The sequence below is a fragment of the Hippocampus zosterae genome, chromosome 2 (assembly GCF_025434085.1).
Source record: "Hippocampus zosterae strain Florida chromosome 2, ASM2543408v3, whole genome shotgun sequence".
NCBI classification, from domain to species: Eukaryota; Metazoa; Chordata; class Actinopteri; order Syngnathiformes; family Syngnathidae; genus Hippocampus; species Hippocampus zosterae.
The window spans coordinates 4,843,539-4,860,990 of record NC_067452.1 but is presented as its reverse complement, the minus strand read 5'-3'; the positions used below and the strand labels follow the sequence as shown (position 1 = coordinate 4,860,990).

The window sequence follows — 17,452 nt, the reverse complement described above, 5'->3', positions numbered from 1 at the left end:
AGCCCTTGTACCACATATACTGTACAGTATTTCTATGACAGTTCGCTCACTTATGACACACAAATGCATGTGTCTATGTGCATATCTTGCCCTCACCCTCCCTCCCAGTCAGATAATTGCCGCCGGATGGTTATTTCATCCCATGGTTCAGTCTTTGAGTTCATAAATTCTCCTCTCTTTACCCTGCTTCCAATGATGCAAGGCCTTCTCAAAGTCAACAACTTATCATCGCAAAAAAAAAATCCAACTTTAGCTGTTTCCTCTGTGATATTGGATTGGATTGGATAAACTTTATTGTCAAATGTACTGTATGTAAAACATAGAGCATAGATGAAATTTCTTCCCTCTCAAAACAAAAGGAGCCGCTGCGGGTGTCTGCGCCGCCATCACAAGAAAAGTTAATCTCCGCAATAAACTTTCGCAACACTTGTTTTAACGTTACACAACTTGGCAATCGTCTGCTTGCCGCGAGGTGAAGGCCGATCTCGTCTCAGGAGAACGGAAATCTCGTCACACGAGATTACTTAACGCGAGAGCAAAACAGCAATGGCGGCAATGGTCTAAATGCAATCGTTACTGGAGAAAAAAAAATTACCGTTGTTTTTTTTGTTGTTGTTGTTTTGACTGAGAAATTTCCTTGCGTCCCAAAAACGCACATTATTTGGAACTGTGCGTCCCGCGGAAAAATCATGTGTCTAGGACGCGGCACGCAAAGGTAACGAGATGGCTGTAGAAGGTTTTATAATTCAAGATTTAAGTAAATATGTGGAGACGTCCTGTCAGGGGAGGCAGGTGAGGCAGATCCTCACTTCTGAATGCCCATTGCAATCATCACAAACTGGGTTGATACATGCAACTGGCTCGTGCTGCTTGCCGTATATCTGCATGTCGCAAATATAATGTTTAGCCAATTGAATAAGCTACCCTTTTTTGCTTTATATATTTTTAAATCTGACACTAAAGGAGTCAGTGCCTCACCAACCATGCACCTCACCGCACGCCACTGGTTTGTGTACTGCTATAGCAACACTGACTTCATGTCATGTTGCCGGCATCAACTATTTAAAATCGCTATTCAGTTTAAATTTCTCTCTCCCGTGATTATTTATAATTTTATATGTGGTTTTATTATTCTTGTTTTGGTTGTAAAGTGTCCTTGAGTATTTTGAAAGGCGCTTATAAATGAAATGTATTATTATTATTATTATTCTAAAAAAAAAAAAAAAACCCCTGTCTATTTGACATGATTGCCCCGACATTAACCGTTCATTGTCTTAATTAAAGATCCGCTAGATTTCAATAAATAACATACAGACTGTAATAAATGTTTTTTGGGGGGGGACGAAAATAAAATGATTTTCGGACTTCTACAAATCCAATAGAATACACTGATTTGCAAATCACATTCACCTTATATTGAATTGATTTAGCGACAAAGACAAGTTAAGAAATCTTCATACTAATAAACTTTTTTTTTATTTTAGCAAATAATAATGAACTTAGAATTTTATGACAGCAATACTTTCCAAACAAGCTGGGTCAGGTGACAAAAAAAAAGACAAAGTTGAGTAATGCTCATCAAACACCCGTTTGCAACATCCCATAGGTTAACAGGCTAACTGGGAACAGGTGGGTGCCATGAATGAGTATAAAAGAAGCTTCCCTGAATGGTCATTCACAAGCAAAGAAAGATGGAGCAAGGTTCACCTCTTTGGTTACAACTGTGTGAGAAAATAGTCAAACAGTTTAAGGATAATGTCCTTCAACATACAACTGCAAGGAATTTAGGGATGTCATCATCTGCGATCCATAATATCAAAATGTTCAGAGAATCTGCAAAAATCACTGCATATGTCAGCGACAACCCTGAAAACCAACACGAATACCCGTGACCTTCGATACCTCAGGCAGCACTGGATCAAAAACTGACATCAATGTGTAAAGGATATCACCACATGGGCTCAGGGACACATAAAATACAGTCGATACAGTTCAGTGCTCCATCCGTAAATGCAACTTGAAAGCCATTTATCAACAACACCAAGAAACACCGACGGCTTCTATGGGACTGAGCTCATCAAAGATATACTAATGCAAAGTGTAAAAGCGTTTTGTGGTGCGAGTCCACATTTTACAGACACATCTGTGAAGTCACCATTAATACTGAAAGATGCCATATGCTGCCACCCAAGCAACATCTTTTTCATGGACACCTCTCCTTATTTCAGCAAGACAATGCCAAACCACATTCTGCATGTTACGACAGCGTAGTAAAATTGAGTGGGTAATTGAGTGGGTACAAGACTGTCCTGCCTGCAGTCCAGACCTGTCTCTCATTGAAAATGGGTGCTGGATTGTGAAGCGTAAAAGCGGATAATGGAGACCCCAGAATGTTGAACAGCTGAAGCTGAGCATCAAGCAAGAATGGGAAAGAATTCCACCTACAAAGTTTCAACAATATCCTCGGTTCCAAGATATTTTTTTATGATTGTTAAAAGAAAGGTGATGTTAGACAGTTGTAAACAAGACAAGTTTTTTGAAATGTGTTACAGCCATAAAATTAGAAACTAATGATTATTTGCTAAAAATAATCTTGTTCTTTCAGTTTCAACATCTTGTCTTTGTACCGTAGTGTATTGAAATATAAGTTGAATAAGATTTGCAAATCATTGTATTCTGTTTGTTTATGTTTAACACAATAGTATGACTGGCTAGCACATCGGCTTCACGGTGCCGGGGCGCAGGGTTCTGGCCTTCCTGTCTGGAGTTTGCATGTCCTCCCTGTGCTTGTGCGTGGGTTTTCTCCGGGTACTCCAGTTTCCTCCCACATTCCAAAAACATAAATGTCAGGTTGATTCAGCACGCCAAATTGTCCCTCGGTGTGATTGTGAGTGCGAATGGTTCTTTGTCTATGTGTGACCTGCGACTGACTAGCAAATCGGTTCAGGGTGTCCTCTGCTGAACCGATGACAGCAAGGATAGGCTCCAGGACACCTGCAACCCTTGCGAGGTTAAGTGTATTAGAAAATGGATGGACAAAATCCAAATTACACCGGGAATTGGGTTTGTAGTAGGCCACATGTCATTCAACCATGATTAGACTTGTGACTGGATGATCAAGCATGTGGAGGTGAAACTTCAGCCGACCTCTGCAACCTCTTTCTGTTTTTGCCTTCAGCCGTGGAGGAATACGACTTGTTTTCAAGTTTATAGCAATGTGTTCTGCTATCCTTGGAATCCAGACTCATCACTGTACAAGCGCTTGAGTCTGGTGGCCAGTCAGATCAAGTGCATTTCTGAGGTGCGGTAAAACTATCAGTGAAGAGCAGATGTGATGATTGGGGAAAAAATATTTTTGAAATAAAAGCTTCCAGTGGCGTCAATTGCTGGGGGTTTTCATCACGCTATGTGTTTCTGGTCATTTCAAATTGAGTTAAATGCTGAATGAAACAAATTCTCGTTTCTCCGGCGTGCCATTTTGAATGTTAAGAGGGTGGATTACCACTGCCGAAGAGTGACATTGCTCACGAATGATACATCACAGCAAGTAAATGAATGATTGGACTGTTTGTTAAGAACTGAGGACTAATCATGGTGAAGGGCTTGCTTTCAGACCCACTTTCTTGTGGCTGTGGGTGTGGCATATATCGAAAATGGTCCAAAAATAGGTGGGCTTTTTTCTCCGTAAATTTTTTGCTTAAGTCAAATTTGTGGGTGTTCAAAACTTGAGATTCCACTGTACGGCACAAAAAGAATATAGTTATCATTTAAGCCTTTGAAAGAAAATGAAAGACTGTGATAGAGAATTTCCATACCGAGTAGCCCGGAGATTGCTTGCTTTCAAGGATTTTGCTTGTGTCATTACAACATCCACTTTCGGCTGTGTTTCTTCATAACAAATCTATTTACTTTTTTTATACTTTTGTCAATTTTTGCCCCCTCCCCCCCAAAAAATCAGCATTTGGCCAAAAAAAATCAGCACATCCCAATGATTTACTTCCATAAACACGACGCCACTGGACTTCATGGTTTGTGCGCATGTGTGTTACCTCAAGGACATATTCCATTGAGATTAGAAGTAACATTTGTTTCATTTATCTGAGTGAGTACATAAAAATATTGAATTTTAAAAAAAGTGTAAATATAGCTCAAGTCTTTCAATCAAGCTGGACCACCTCACAATCCTTTCTTGACACCAATTACTTTGTGTGCATTATTAGACAGGCTTTGGTGCTATCTTGTGGTATTATGGGGTGATACAAAAAGGGAACAAAATTTGCATTCAGGTGACTGCCCAGCAAAAAAAAAAAAAAGTGCAATTCCAAATCTGGCCATGCGAAATGGCAGGGGTTCAGCGTAAAGGCATTTTACAAAACTAGGCACATAAAACAGGCAGTATAAATTGGAGCCTTGTTCTGAACGATGCATGCCATCAGAAATGTACAGGTGACACGAAGGAGCTGGCTGATAAATCACAAACTCTTCTCGGGCATGAGGTGTGCACCTGCTCCATCACTGACCCTGGCTGTAACTTGGCAGCCACAACAAAGACAAGATTTTTGTACATAGAAGTGCATTCATCACCCAGACCTTTGACTGCATTCTCTAACAAGTCTGGGGCCTGCTGCTGACCCGCGTGCAGTGACTTGAGCAGTGAGCCCCTCCTGGTATCCTGCACCACCTAGCGAGTAGATTTGTGGATAGCGCCTTAGAAGTGAGATCATCATACATTTGTACACAATAAGCGTAATTCAATTACCAGGCTCAGGAAATTGTTTGTTTGCTCAGAAGTGTGTAGAGAGTGGATGGGCTGAGGTTTTTTTTTTTTTTTAACAGAAGACAATGCAACAAAGAGTGGGTCTTAAACCTAAGTCAATTCCATGTATAACAACTTCAAATACCTGTACACATAAAGCCCAGCTAAAACGCGCCTTCAACACACCACAACTGATGCCACCCGACACATCAACAGAGTTACATCACCAGTCCGCCATGTCCCCGCCATCTTGGAGAGCCATATTCAACGTTACGTGAAACGTTTGTAAAAGTCGAACCCGACCACAATGAGACACACCGCGCTTCCGTGAGGGTAATCCAACGAATTGAGCATTTACACCTCCGCCACAGCAGTCAGCTGAAAAACGCCTATTTTGAGCACCCCGATCCGGAGACTGTTCGTATTGTTTTCGTGATCGTGCATATAAGCAAGCAGATGAGGCTCAGCCAGCACACAGTGTTGTTTTGCGTTTCGATTTGACACGACACCACACAATAGACACGCGCAACGTATTCCACGTAGTGAGGGAACAATCGTTCGACTCGCGTGCTGGGTAAAACCGTGACGACGTTGTGTTGCGGTGCGACGAAAACGTCAGTCACAGCAGGTCCACTTTGACACGCTGAGCGGAACGGCCGACATTTCCCTGCAATGTAGCACTCCGTAGTTCATAACACAAGCACGACTAAACATTTCAACGCCAGCGAGATGTTGTAAACTACACGTTGTAAACGACAGAGCCAGAACAGAATGGACGCAGGTGCAGGGTCGCTGATCACCGGATGAAGGGAGCTAAAGATCATGCTAGTATGCTAACACATAGGCTAAACTGGCCTCCGTCTACTCTGCAAGAGGGCCGCTTGCAAGCAGGTTCGCTTTGGGGGCTGATTCTCCGCTGTACATTTTACTTCACTGGTTGAGCTGAGTATGCCCCGCGGACTAGAGTGCACCTTTGGTCGAACACAGCATCTACTTTCGATGTTCTACCTTCATCAACAGGGCCTTCGTTCTGGCGCCATCTTCATGAAGCTTCTGAAATCCAAATAGTGAGCTGCAAGCAGAAAGACAACATAGGCGGCTCGGCGTTAGTTGCGAAGCGCCTCGGCATGCACGTGAAGAAATCCACTCTATTTCACACAACACGCGAAGACGCGGGCTCACTATTCCCACCTGTCAATTCCGGCCAAACTGTCCCTTTCCTGGGCTGTCAGTGTCGGAAAGTCCTCCTCTGTTTCACTCGCTTTTCCCGCCGCCATTTTCTTTTCCTCATCACCACCATCAGAAGCTGAGCCGAGACTCCGAGCAGCAGCGCAGGCAGCAACGGCGACAGAAACACTGCACGATTGCATGGAAAAATCCCGACGCAGGGGCGATCGTCTTACTCCACCGAATCAAACAGAGGCAACCGAAGAAAGGCAAACAATCAAAAACTTTTTCCCAGTCTGAAAAGATGTGATTCGATGTAGTAATTCCTTTCCGGGGGACAGCAGCGCTGTGCGAGCTGATCTTCAGGCGTCACATTTTTTCTTCCCGAAGCGAGATCATACCGTGGCTCAACTGCGACTACCCGAACACATAATCCAAACGTGTAAGTACAGTATTCCTCGATTAAACGCGTTTCGGCCGAGAAGATAAAGTTGTTTTAATTGTGTCACCGAAGCGAACCCACGCGCCGTCGTGGCCACGCCCTCCTCTTGTGTTTTAGCCAATCAACACGCGTGCATCCCACCATATGACTTATCTGCCATAGCTTCTCGTTTTAAATATACTGTACATCATCCCTCTGCAAACAAGTCTCCGTATGGAGTCTGATCAACTGAGAACTGATCAGAACCATGTCTATATCACCTCTGGTCATGGCGTTAAAGGCACGTTTCAGAAAGTAAGACTGCATCTTAATAGCTAATTGTAAGTATTGAGATACTTTGTCCCAGAGGTTGTCAAATTTAGACTCTATCCACGCCTTTCATGCAATGTGAATTAAAGATCCCGATATTTTTATAATAAACTTGTCGGGTTACGTGGCATGGCATCATCGTGTGGGCGCGGCTTATTTTGTCAACATCCTGTTAAATTCTCCAGCCCATCCAAAATGGCGACCGTGGACCAGACGGAAGGTGCGCAATGATTTTTGTATGAATTACCGACGGAGTCGCTTCAAATAATTAGATGCATTGAGAATATGTAGTCTCTGTACTTAGTCCTTAACTGTTATTGAAATATTTGCCGTAGCCATTTGATGATGATTTTCCAAAAATACTCCATCCCAACCCCATTATTATGACCGGGTTCTATATATAAATTCGAAGGTACCTGTCAAGAGCTGAATCTTTCGCTCCTGCAGGCCATTCCTTATGATGCCGTGGTGAAAAAGAATTCCGATCAATTTGCATTTTTCTTTGAGAACCTGATCGTTCAGATAAGATAAGGAACATCTATTATTGTCTCACAATGAGGACATTTGCAATGTACAGCAGCTAAGTTCGGAGGGAAGAAGTAGAAAACAAGTATTTGTATGCATAAAATATATTTTTTAAATGAAAAAAAACCGTACAGTGCACAGATTTTTTAATTTATTGGACAGACTTGTTTAAAATCACACAGCGTAATCTGGGTGGCATTTTATTTAGTATTTTTAAATCATCTTTTTATTTTTGACAATATCTGTAAATTTAGTTTCCTGCTCTTAATTGTGAATGCATACTTGATGGTTTTAAATGCTCCTGAAATTAAGTGCTGCTTGACGAGCCTATATTTTTCTATGTATGCGACGTCACTGAAGGCCTAAGGTTGAAATGCACGGCCCACCACTGTCAGAATGCAATATAAAAATACAAAATATGAGATACTGTATAAGCATATTACAGCATTCAACTCATATCAGCAGGGCAGGAAGAGCCGGGGAGTGACAAAGAGGTGTACGAGGTGGTGGATCTGACAGAATACGCTCGGCGGCATCAGTGGTGGAGCAGGATATTTGGGAACAATTCTGGGCCTATAGCTGAGAAATACTCTGTCGCAACCCAGCTCATGATGGGAGGACTCACTGGATGGTAAACATTCAACATTTGGTTCAGTGGACTCCTATAGAAAGTATAATATTACCATTCATCATTTGTCCGCATGCAGGTGTGCTGGTTATATCTTCCAGAGAGTGGGTAAAGTGGCCACCACTGCTGTCGGTGGAGGGTTCCTCCTTTTACAGGCAAGACATACACATTTTTGAGTTTTTATATATATATATATTAGTGTGTGTTGAAGTGCTGCCACCCTATAGAAATCCACTTCCAGAATAATTTGTCATAATTTCTACATTTTTATGCCAAGAACATCACAGGATGACTGGTGTTTCATGGCTCAGACCACCACTCTGTAGATGATAATATTTTCATGAAGTTGTATCATTTTATCCTTTGAGCTTGCCATTCCCCTAACATATTTTTTTTACATTCTGTTCATATTGCATTTGATCCAAAATAAAAATTACATCTGAATGTGCTCTCAAGATCGCAATCAGTGTTTATTTGTACAAGTATGAGAATATAAATAGTTAAAATGGACAAAAAAAACAACCAATAGGAAAACATCTATAACATGGATTGAGAATAGAGGTAAGATCTGTCCTAAAAAAATCGAGCCCGACCCGACCGTGCCCGAGGGTATTAAAGCCCGTCCCGGCCCAAGCCCGACCAATGAAGTTGATTTGCAGGCCCGAGCCCGAAGCAAACCCAAAATTTCACATTTTATTTGTGAGTATTTTTGGCAGAAAAAACGTAAGATTTCTTACGGTTAAAATAATCTATACATTTTTATGAACATGATAAATGCATTTGCACAACGAAATAACGCTTAAACACAGAATAAGAGTCCAGACAAAGAGAGATCCTGATGCGCATTTGCTTAATTACGCAGAGAAATCCTGCAGCCCACTAGGCTTAAAATAGAATAATTCAAATCAAATAAATAGGTAAAGATATATGAAATTATTTCAATAGTTTTGTTTAAACGAAATTTAACATACACGTTTCAGTTTTCGTTATCTGTAATTTGATGTGACATGTGCGCAGTGCATGCTCAGCGTTTCGCCGTCTGCAGCTGCGCTCCTGTTTGGGAGTTAAATAGCAATTACATTACAGCGCCATCTCTGTTTTATCCAAATTGTTTGTTTTAAAACAAGTCTTCCTTAGTTTGGTATCCGCATATTATTTTAGTATACATTTTTAAAAACATATATTTATTTTTTTAAAAAGTCAACGAGAGAGAAGCCTGACCCGAACCCGAAGCATTGATTGACATTTTAGGGCCCGACTCAAATTTCAGCTCGGGCGGCCCGATCTTACCTCTAATTGAAAAGCTTCACACAAGGCAGATTAAGGAAACAGTATTAAATCAACATTTGGGTCGCTAACACGGTACTTCCCATTTTCTAATTTGAAACCAAGTCACACAATCTCCAGTGTACTACAGTGCATACTGACGCGAACTTCACGATCGACTCACGGTGACAGGCACGTTCTAGAACGTCACACAAAAACAAATATTGTGGCCTTCTGAGGACATGACAATGTCATTCAAGAAGTGGCATTTCCACAATGCTTTGCTGCAGTCATAGTTAAGACTTGTGAAATCGTTTGACAAATGTGTTGTGTCATGGCTGTTTATAGTACAGTATAGATAAAGGGGTGTTGTTTCTAGTTGATTGGCGGCAACCAGTTCAGGGTGTACCCTGCCTACTGCCCAAAAGACAACTGGGAGAGGCTCCAGCACATCCGCGACCCTCTTGAGAATGAGCAATTGGGCTGGATGGATGATTCTCATTTTGTGTTAAATTATTGCTACTGTTGATATTAACCTGTGCGGAGACTAAGTAGCAAAATCGGTCAGTCGGTCAGTGCTGCTGTGTATATACAGTCAAGTCTATAAATATTTGGACATTGACACAATTTTCAGCACTCCAGCTCTCTGTAACACCACAAGGAATTTGAAATGAAACAATCAGGATGTCTCGAACCCAAGGACATCACCAGACACTGGGTTTCCCAGTTCATGCTTTTTCTTCGGGCATTTTCCTTTCGATTTTGTCTTCTGCAACTGAAATGTATGTTCAGTCGGATTCAGGTCAGGCGATTGACTTGGCCGGTGCAGAACATTCCACTTCTTCGCCTTTAAAAACTTCTTTGGTTGCTCTCGCACTATGATTTGGTTGTAAATACCCACAAATTAACCTTTTCATTCATAAATACAAAATTGTATTTATGGACCTGACTGTACTTCGATGGCCAATTTTAACAATGCCATATATAGATGAGCCTCTACTTCTAGTGAGGAAGATCATGAGTCTTGCACCAGATGCTTTCTTTGTAGATTTGCGAATGATCTTGAATGTTGCGTGACTGAAAAGATATAAAATATATTGATATGGCAGACCCCGAACCATGACCCCCGTATTGAATGCTTTGATACAGGTACATATAAAACCCATTATCCTCACTTCTTCACAAGGTTTGCAGGCGTGCTGGAGCCTATCCCGGCAAGCAGTAGGCGGGGGACCCCCTGAACTGGTTGCCAGCCAATCGCAAGGCGTGCATAGTCAAACAACCATTCACAATCACACCTAGGGACAATCCACGTGGGCGTGCGCAAATACGCACGCACGCGCGCACAAACACACACAGAGGTTAGGATATTGTGTAAGAATATATAGCTAGAAAAAGTGGAACGATGTCTTTCTCAGTTGAGAAAGCCTAAATTTGTGCACCCTATTTCCACAGATTGCCAATCACAGTGGCTATGTGCAGGTGGACTGGAAAAAAGTGGAGAATGATGTAAACAAAGCAAAGAAACACCTGAAGAAAGCGAACAAAGCAGCCCCTGAACTCAACACATTCATTGAGGAGGTAATGGTATCTGTTAAAAAACAAAAGATGTCTTTCATGCTTATTCCTGTTATAGAATCTTATTTTTCTATAGATTAGTAAATATTTTTTGTCCCAATTGAATGCACCACACCCTCCTCTATGAAAATGTCTTTCTTGTGTAAATTAGACCAACCTTTTAACGTAAACTGTTGTGTTTATTATTTTACTTTGTTAACTGTTTTGTTAAGCGCTTTGTTACAGCTGCCACTGTTGTGAAAGCGCTATATAAATCAGCATGTATTGTATTGTAAACTGTAATGCTAACAAATTTAACTGAAAAGCAACTTTTGGGTGAGGCAGGGGGCATAGGCATGAGTTAAAAAAAAAAAAATTATGATCCAATTTAAGGGGTGTTCACACGGCACACATTTGCTCCGGTGCTGCACCGATGTATTTTGTTGCGATACATCTTACACCAGATCAAATTTTCTGGAGCGTTCACACGTACAAAGCCGGTGAGCGTGTTAACTCCGATGCAGCCCCACTTGCATTCACACGGCAGTTTCTGCAGCGGTGCAAAACGATGGTTCTTTTTGAAACATACACAACTCAAGCAACTACTGTACAGGCACGTCCTTCTCCTTCTTGGTCTCCGCGCCTTCTGCTCAAGAGGCGTTCAATGACCGCCCCCGAAAACGTAAATGAACGATGACTTCAATGACACTCAGAAAAGCAAACATACAATGCGCCAAACAGAAAATCAAGAGAGGAAATCACAAAATAAATTCAAGGGGGGCGGGGAGGTGTTGTGAACACACAACAGAAGAACAAACTACACAAACAACTCCGATACAGTCCAGTCTCCTAAAGAAGGAAAGATGACGGAAGTACAACAGAGCACGAAAACAACGCATTCTAGCCTTCTGTAATCAACTCTTCTCATGCGTAACAAGGCTACTCCCCCCGCAAACGAGCATTTGCTCCGGAGAGAAATTTTTAACCCTGTAGCGTTCACACGTACCATTTTACATCGGTGCTGCCCCGCAAACAAGCATTTGCTCCGGAGCAAATTTTTAAACCTACCTGAGCAGGGTTAAATTTGCTCCGGTTGAAGCTGTTTTCAGGGGCTACACTGGTGTAACTTTGCATGTGTGAACGCTCTACTGGGGGAACATCGGCGCTGTACCCGAGCAAATGTTGCAGTGTTAACAGCCTTTTAGTAAAATCTTGACTCATGACTAAACATTACTTGAATAACAAAAATGGGATGAGATTTTTTTGCACAACAATGCACATACTGAACTGTACTGCTCATGCCACAAAAAGCATGTTCCTTACGAATGGTGAATCACTTCAAGGGGGAATTTGCGGTTTAAAAAAAAGGCAACTGCACTTTTGTCATGTCTTAAAACTGCCTGTAAACCAGATAATATTGAAAAATATTAAAATAATATTTTGAAAAATAACCCCTTAACAGCCTTTAAATGTAATTTTAATTACCAGTATATTGGATTCCCACAAACTTATACTTCGTCATCGCATTCATATATTTGTTAATTTTTATAACATTTTCAAAAACAATTTTGTTCGGTGGGGGAGTGCAACCCCTGTTTTAGAAACGTTACAAACTCATGTTGATGGCTTTGTTTTCAGACGTTTTTTAAAAAAGCGGAGGGTGGGGGTCAAGTGAAGTGAGGGTCCATTCAAATCCCAAATTGCCCTTGAACGAAAGAAGTAAAACAGAAATCCATCAGGCTCAGTTTGTTCTGTTTGGTATTATGCTCAATTTTTCGATTTGTATTTCTTTATCTACTGTGCTTATTGTCATGATTTCCCCCCCTATCACACAGGCCACAGATTTTATCAAGAGAAACATCGTCTTGTCCAGTGGTTTCGTTGGAGGATTTTTCCTGGGTTTGGCCTCCTAAAAGACACCGACTGCACTCTATCAGTCACTGAATAGATCATTTTTGTCTCCATCATTTACATCTCCTTCCCCTTTCTTATTTAATGACGGACATCATTGTGAGCGTTGAATCGTGATAGTTTGAGTTACAGTATACATTTACATTTATGGTTGTAAATTACCCAAATTAACACTCATGCTGGATTATACTTCTCATTGTGGACTTAATCCCAAATATAGGTCCACCGCCGTTTTATGTAAAAATGTGTCTAGCCTCATATGCATGAAAACACGGCCCCAGAGGCCACAGCAGCCCCACCAGCGAATGGTATCTGATCGTTGCACATTTTTGCACCATCTTAACCTTTCATTTCTTTGTGCTCTTTCTTGATTTGGGTTATCATGTTGCCATGCACATTCGATACATACTCGCCTCACGACTGTGAAACTAGCAGCGGGACCGACAGACCAAATTACATGCATAAATACCATATCTTGATTAGCTCACTGTACTGTCCATACTGAAGTCAGACCATGGGGTCGCCCCCACTAAGAGAAGTCGGAACAGGTTTCATAGGGTACTTTAACAAAGATTTGGTCCATTTACTGTCTCTGTTGTGAATACATTAATGAATCGCTCCCTGTAACTGTGGGCCGTTCCCCTGATGAAAACAAAGGAGAGAAAATAATGAATCAATAGCACTGCATCGGCCCCGAAGGGCTGCCGTTGCGCCTGGCATTTATCTTGCCCACTGCTGGCCAGTCCAGCCCAGCTCATGTGCCCAACACAAGAAGTCGTGACTTTTGGATGACTTTTGGATTGTCTCGAGTTGCCACTGTGAATCACTCACACAACTTGCTTGGCATCATTTTTATGCCACTCTTCCTGTCATAACCAGAACCCACTCATTTATTCCCTCCCCCGCCCACCCTTTTTGTTTTTTTTATTCAGCAGTGGCTCAGCATTGTTTGGGATACTGGCCATGAATTGAAACCACTCTTTCACAAATCTACTGCATGCAAGTATTATTTTTTTAATCTTAATCGCCTTGCAAATTCATGGAAGAATGAGAATCTGTCATCAAGAGTAAGAGCGTAGTGACTGACTGCCGTGCATTTACTGTAGTAGAATTTAAACTTGACATTCATACATGACAAACTGAAATAGGACATCCATTTTTGCTCTTTGCCTTAATTTGTTTTTGTACAGTATGCATCTGGATATGGGTCGATGTGAATATGTGAACTGCCTGTTTTTATTGTTGACATCGAAACCGTAATATTTTGTTTGGCTCCTTATTTCGTCTTAATAATGGACTTTGACATCTGTATTAAAGACTATTCAATGCTGACTGTGTACTTGTGTAAAAGCCAGGAAAAAGCTAATTACTAAACTTAACTTTTATTATAGCTATGCGAGCCATAAAAATAACATGAATATACAATTACCAGTATACAGTACCCGGCCAAATGCCAAAACATTGGTTGCTTCAACCAAACTTTACCACTTAAATAGTGAACAGAAATTGTGTGGATGGGCATCAATGTTTGTTTTCTTGTGAGCAAGCAGGCTGCGTCTTGGTTTATGAATAATAATAAACAGGGTGAAGATGTCATGATTCTGAAGGGTGGACTCTCACTGTTGAGGATTCAAACTCTTAACCCACCGGTAAATGGATGGACTCTCACATTTATACAGATCCTCATTAAAATGGAAAGCTTTCCTCGACCACCCCTCTACAAAGTTCTCAGGCCTGTTGTGAAAAAGGTAATGGGAAAAAAAACGCTGTCTCACAGTTTGGGTGGACAGCAAATAACGCGCTTATTTACAATCATTTTACAGATAAAATCTAAGACACAATCCCACGATTTAAAAGAGCAAGCTGAGTGAATTAGACTTAAAAAATGTCAATTTACTCTGCTTCATGACGGGAACGTTAAATGGGCATTTTGAGGAGGGCACACTCTGTGAGCAGCGCCAGTGTGGTGGCCATGCATTTGCTGTTGGAGATCTGAAACAAAAGCACAGAAATAATCACTGTACGCCTTACTCAGTTTTTGCTGGACACACAAATGAAAATGCTGTTTCAGGTGAAAGTACCTTAATGCTGCCACTACTTTTGGCTGAGCCCAGGGCTGTGGACACAGAGCTCAGGCTCCCCGCTGATAGATCCACCCTGAAGAACCGATAGAAGTGGCCCATCAGACCCTTCGTGAGTTTCATCACATCGTCTATATCAATGACTTTGTTTTCTTTCACCAATTCTGGCCGATCCCCTTTTACACTGCACCATAGCTCCCAAGCATCGACAGGATTTACAGCATAGGTGACCTGAAGCAGAGGCTTAACTGGAAGAGTCCAAATCATTTTGAGTTGCTTGATATTGGACTCCGCATGGTCGTTTGTCCATAATGCCACCAACCACTGCAAGCTGATGTGGTTGATCTCCAAAGACCCGAAGCAGCAGTCAAAGTTCTTCTGGAACCAGGATTTTACCAAAGCAGTAAGTGCCTCTGTCCCGCTGCTGCCAAACAGTGGTAGAGAAATAAACTCTTTTGGGACTGAGTTCATGTAGTCACGGTTGCCATTGACGCATGCAAGCCAGCCCTTCCATACTGGCTTCTGATGTTCATTTTGGCCAGCAGAGAAGGACTTTGAGTAGATCTGTAGTAGGAGACAATGGAAGAGTAGACTAAAGGATCTTACAGATGTATTGACATCTGTCTGAGCATAAGCTCCATAAGCCAGCGCTCACCTGTATTAAAATGGTCTCAGCATCGTAATCTGTTTCAACCAGGCCATGAACCACGGAGAAGGAGACCTTGAAGCTTTGTGTAGCTCCATCATCCACTGCCACCCCTTGCTGCTTCTCTGCAGCCATAAATGCAGACAGTTGCCTGGCGTAGCTCTTCAGCTGGGTATAGCGGAATTGGTAGAGGGGTGTGACATAGGACAGCTGCCATTCTGTTTTCATCAGTGAAGCCAACTGTCTGGGATCCACCTTATCCTGATAAAAGTGTAGGGGACGCGACCCATTAATGATAACCTGTCTCTCATCAAGCGAGAAACGACTTGGGATGACTCACAAGCATATTGTCAGACTTTGGTGCTGTCCTGCTGGTTTTGAACCGCAATGACGTCAGTGCCCTCGTCAAGCAGAGACGCGAAGCAGCCGTCATGCTCTGGTAGGACTGTTGGTAGCTCTTAATTTTACTCTTTCTATGTACAACACTGTTGGGGGTTCTTGCCACACTGGAAAACAGATTTTTCAATGTACAGTACAGTATTTGAAGAACTTAATGGTGAAGCAGCACATGCACAGTGAAACTAGAGACGCATATGTCACAAAACATCTTGCAATTTAAAATGGCTGAAGAGAAATCAGGTTTTACTGATAAGGCTGTCCATGGTCCTAGCAGTGAATTAGATATCTTACGGCATCTTTTAGTTTGAATAACTTTCGGTGTAGGTTGTAAACTCAAGTATTGGTTAAAATACTTGGGCAAGGGAAATGACTTCTTTCGTGTAAGGATATCTAAAATTACATGGTGATGACACGTAAAGGTTAGTCAGCCCTTAACACCTTATTTTTAATTCATTTATGGGTAAATTTTGTCTTTTGAAAACACAAAAGGTCACAGGTACGGAATCTTACATAGACCGCGGACCCTTATAAGGAGGGGTTCGACCTTTGTGCGAAAAATAGGAGCGTCAAGTACAAGTTTGTCATATTTTGTCAAGCATATATATCCCACATTGCCTCGCCATAGAGGTAGGCTGTTTCCCTTTTTCATTGCGAACATCAGCCCGTAGTTTTGTTAAAAGTACATCTAGATTTGTTTCATAAACTAGAAGTTTTTAGTGGACTTTGACAATCAGAAGCAATGGAGGAGTACGGTTCTGATTGGTCGATCGCTTCAGCGAGAAATTCTGGGCCAGCTGTGAATCATCTATTGTACTGATTACAGTAGGGTCGCCGTGAATAGGATATTTTAGCGTGATGTGTAGGCTCCCGTGTTATGGTTCTACTGGCTTCCACATTAGCTAGAGCCCGATTCCAGCTGTGCTCCTTTGGGCAATGTCAGTTCAGTAACTTTCAGTTGCCTAATCGTGTATTTGTAGTTCTCATGCGGTTCATGTCAAAATAACCACTATATTTTGTCTTTACTGGAACCCCCCCCCCCCAGCTGATAGAGAGTCTTCCCTTAGAGGGCGGACAGTTTTATTACAAACCCATACAAATGGATTCGCTCCGAACGGCATCGCGTCCCTAAACAAACAAGGACTCCACAATCCAGAATTTGCTAGGATTTATACACACGGGTAACTGGGCAAAATGATTTAGAGACGAAAGCATTGCTTAACGATGAAAACACCGTAGTGACATGATTACCTTTTTTGTCCTGCGGGTACCATCTTTGCCACTCCGATTCAAACAGAAGAGCGCCGGAAACACATTTGAACACCGCGCCCGCATTTCTTCTTCATTGTAGGCAGGAAACTGTCAGTTGCATTACCGCCACTTACTGGTAGGAAGTGTGAACGAGTTTATCTCGTTAAACTGTCGCACCCAGGAGAGGAGGGAAATAATAAATAGATAAATAAGGAAACTTAACAACCCAACTCTAAGATTCTCCCAACCAAATATTTAGTCTTTAACTATTTGAACTAAATTCACTTTAAAACTGCAGTTTCCATTTCTTTTTTCCAATAGATTTATCATGTGTATGATAAATGACAAGTGTATGTCGGAAAAGTGATTAAGATTACACGACTGTCTGTATTTTATGTGTTGTGTTATATTGTTATTTTGACTTCAACATGGCGCCGCGACAGTGGCTGCTGTCTTGTCCAGGGAAACCAAGACAACAAAGGTATTTATAAAAAATGATGAGATTTATTTAAGAAAA

At 41.7% G+C, this 17,452-nt stretch overlaps 3 protein-coding genes across 8 annotated transcripts in view; 1 reads left to right on the top strand and 2 right to left on the bottom strand.

Moving 5' to 3' along the window:
• Positions 1 to 6,498, bottom strand: part of LOC127596342 (lysine-specific demethylase 6A-like) — a 36,077-nt gene extending 29,579 nt beyond the window's left edge. For 3 of the 4 annotated variants that reach the window (XM_052058699.1, XM_052058701.1, XM_052058700.1), the window contains exons 1-2: positions 5,948 to 6,498; positions 5,765 to 5,828 (exon numbers count right to left, since the gene is read on the bottom strand). In XM_052058699.1, coding sequence (XP_051914659.1) covers positions 5,765 to 5,828; positions 5,948 to 6,126 — 243 coding nt within the window. In that variant the 5' untranslated portion in view covers positions 6,127 to 6,498. The remainder of the gene's footprint in view (positions 1 to 5,764; positions 5,829 to 5,947) is intronic. The other variant, XM_052058703.1, reaches the window with a different exon arrangement.
• A 272-nt stretch (positions 6,499 to 6,770) lies between these two features.
• On the top strand, positions 6,771 to 13,893 carry LOC127596415 (FUN14 domain-containing protein 1-like). Of its 2 annotated transcripts, none has more exons than XM_052058943.1 (5): positions 6,771 to 6,894; positions 7,665 to 7,830; positions 7,907 to 7,982; positions 10,549 to 10,680; positions 12,486 to 13,893. In XM_052058943.1, exons 1-5 carry the CDS (start codon positions 6,804 to 6,806, stop codon positions 12,561 to 12,563), a joined length of 543 nt encoding a protein of 180 aa, XP_051914903.1. In that variant the 5' UTR covers positions 6,771 to 6,803; the 3' UTR covers positions 12,564 to 13,893. The 2 variants fall into 2 exon arrangements, with proteins under 2 accessions (XP_051914903.1, XP_051914904.1); XM_052058944.1 differs by having other exon boundaries at positions 6,773 to 6,894; positions 10,549 to 10,674.
• cenpl (centromere protein L) lies at positions 13,464 to 17,056 on the bottom strand. 2 transcript variants are annotated; one of them, XM_052058888.1, is made up of 6 exons: positions 16,936 to 17,056; positions 15,629 to 15,794; positions 15,298 to 15,549; positions 14,802 to 15,206; positions 14,643 to 14,718; positions 13,464 to 14,553 (listed from the first exon to the last, which is right to left on the bottom strand). In XM_052058888.1, the coding sequence occupies exons 1-5, from the start codon at positions 16,956 to 16,958 to the stop codon at positions 14,656 to 14,658; spliced, it is 909 nt and encodes a 302-aa protein (XP_051914848.1). In that variant the 5' UTR covers positions 16,959 to 17,056; the 3' UTR covers positions 13,464 to 14,553; positions 14,643 to 14,655. The 2 variants fall into 2 exon arrangements, with proteins under 2 accessions (XP_051914848.1, XP_051914847.1); XM_052058887.1 differs by having other exon boundaries at positions 14,643 to 15,206; positions 16,936 to 17,053.
• Positions 17,057 to 17,452: the final 396 nt, after the last annotated feature.

Coding starts and splice junctions, on each gene's coding strand:
- LOC127596415 (XM_052058943.1), top strand. CDS start 6,804: ATGGCATCATCGTGTGGGCGCGGCTTATTTTGTCAACATCCTGTTAAA. Junction 7,831..7,906: donor ATGGGAGGACTCACTGGATG/GTAAACATTCAA, acceptor GTCCGCATGCAG/GTGTGCTGGTTATATCTTCC. Junction 7,983..10,548: donor GAGGGTTCCTCCTTTTACAG/GCAAGACATACA, acceptor CTATTTCCACAG/ATTGCCAATCACAGTGGCTA.
- cenpl (XM_052058887.1), bottom strand. CDS start 16,958: ATGGTACCCGCAGGACAAAAAAG. Junction 15,795..16,935: donor GTACCCGCAGGACAAAAAAG/GTAATCATGTCA, acceptor TCTGTTTTCCAG/TGTGGCAAGAACCCCCAACA. Junction 14,554..14,642: donor AAAGTAGTGGCAGCATTAAG/GTACTTTCACCT, acceptor CTTTTGTTTCAG/ATCTCCAACAGCAAATGCAT.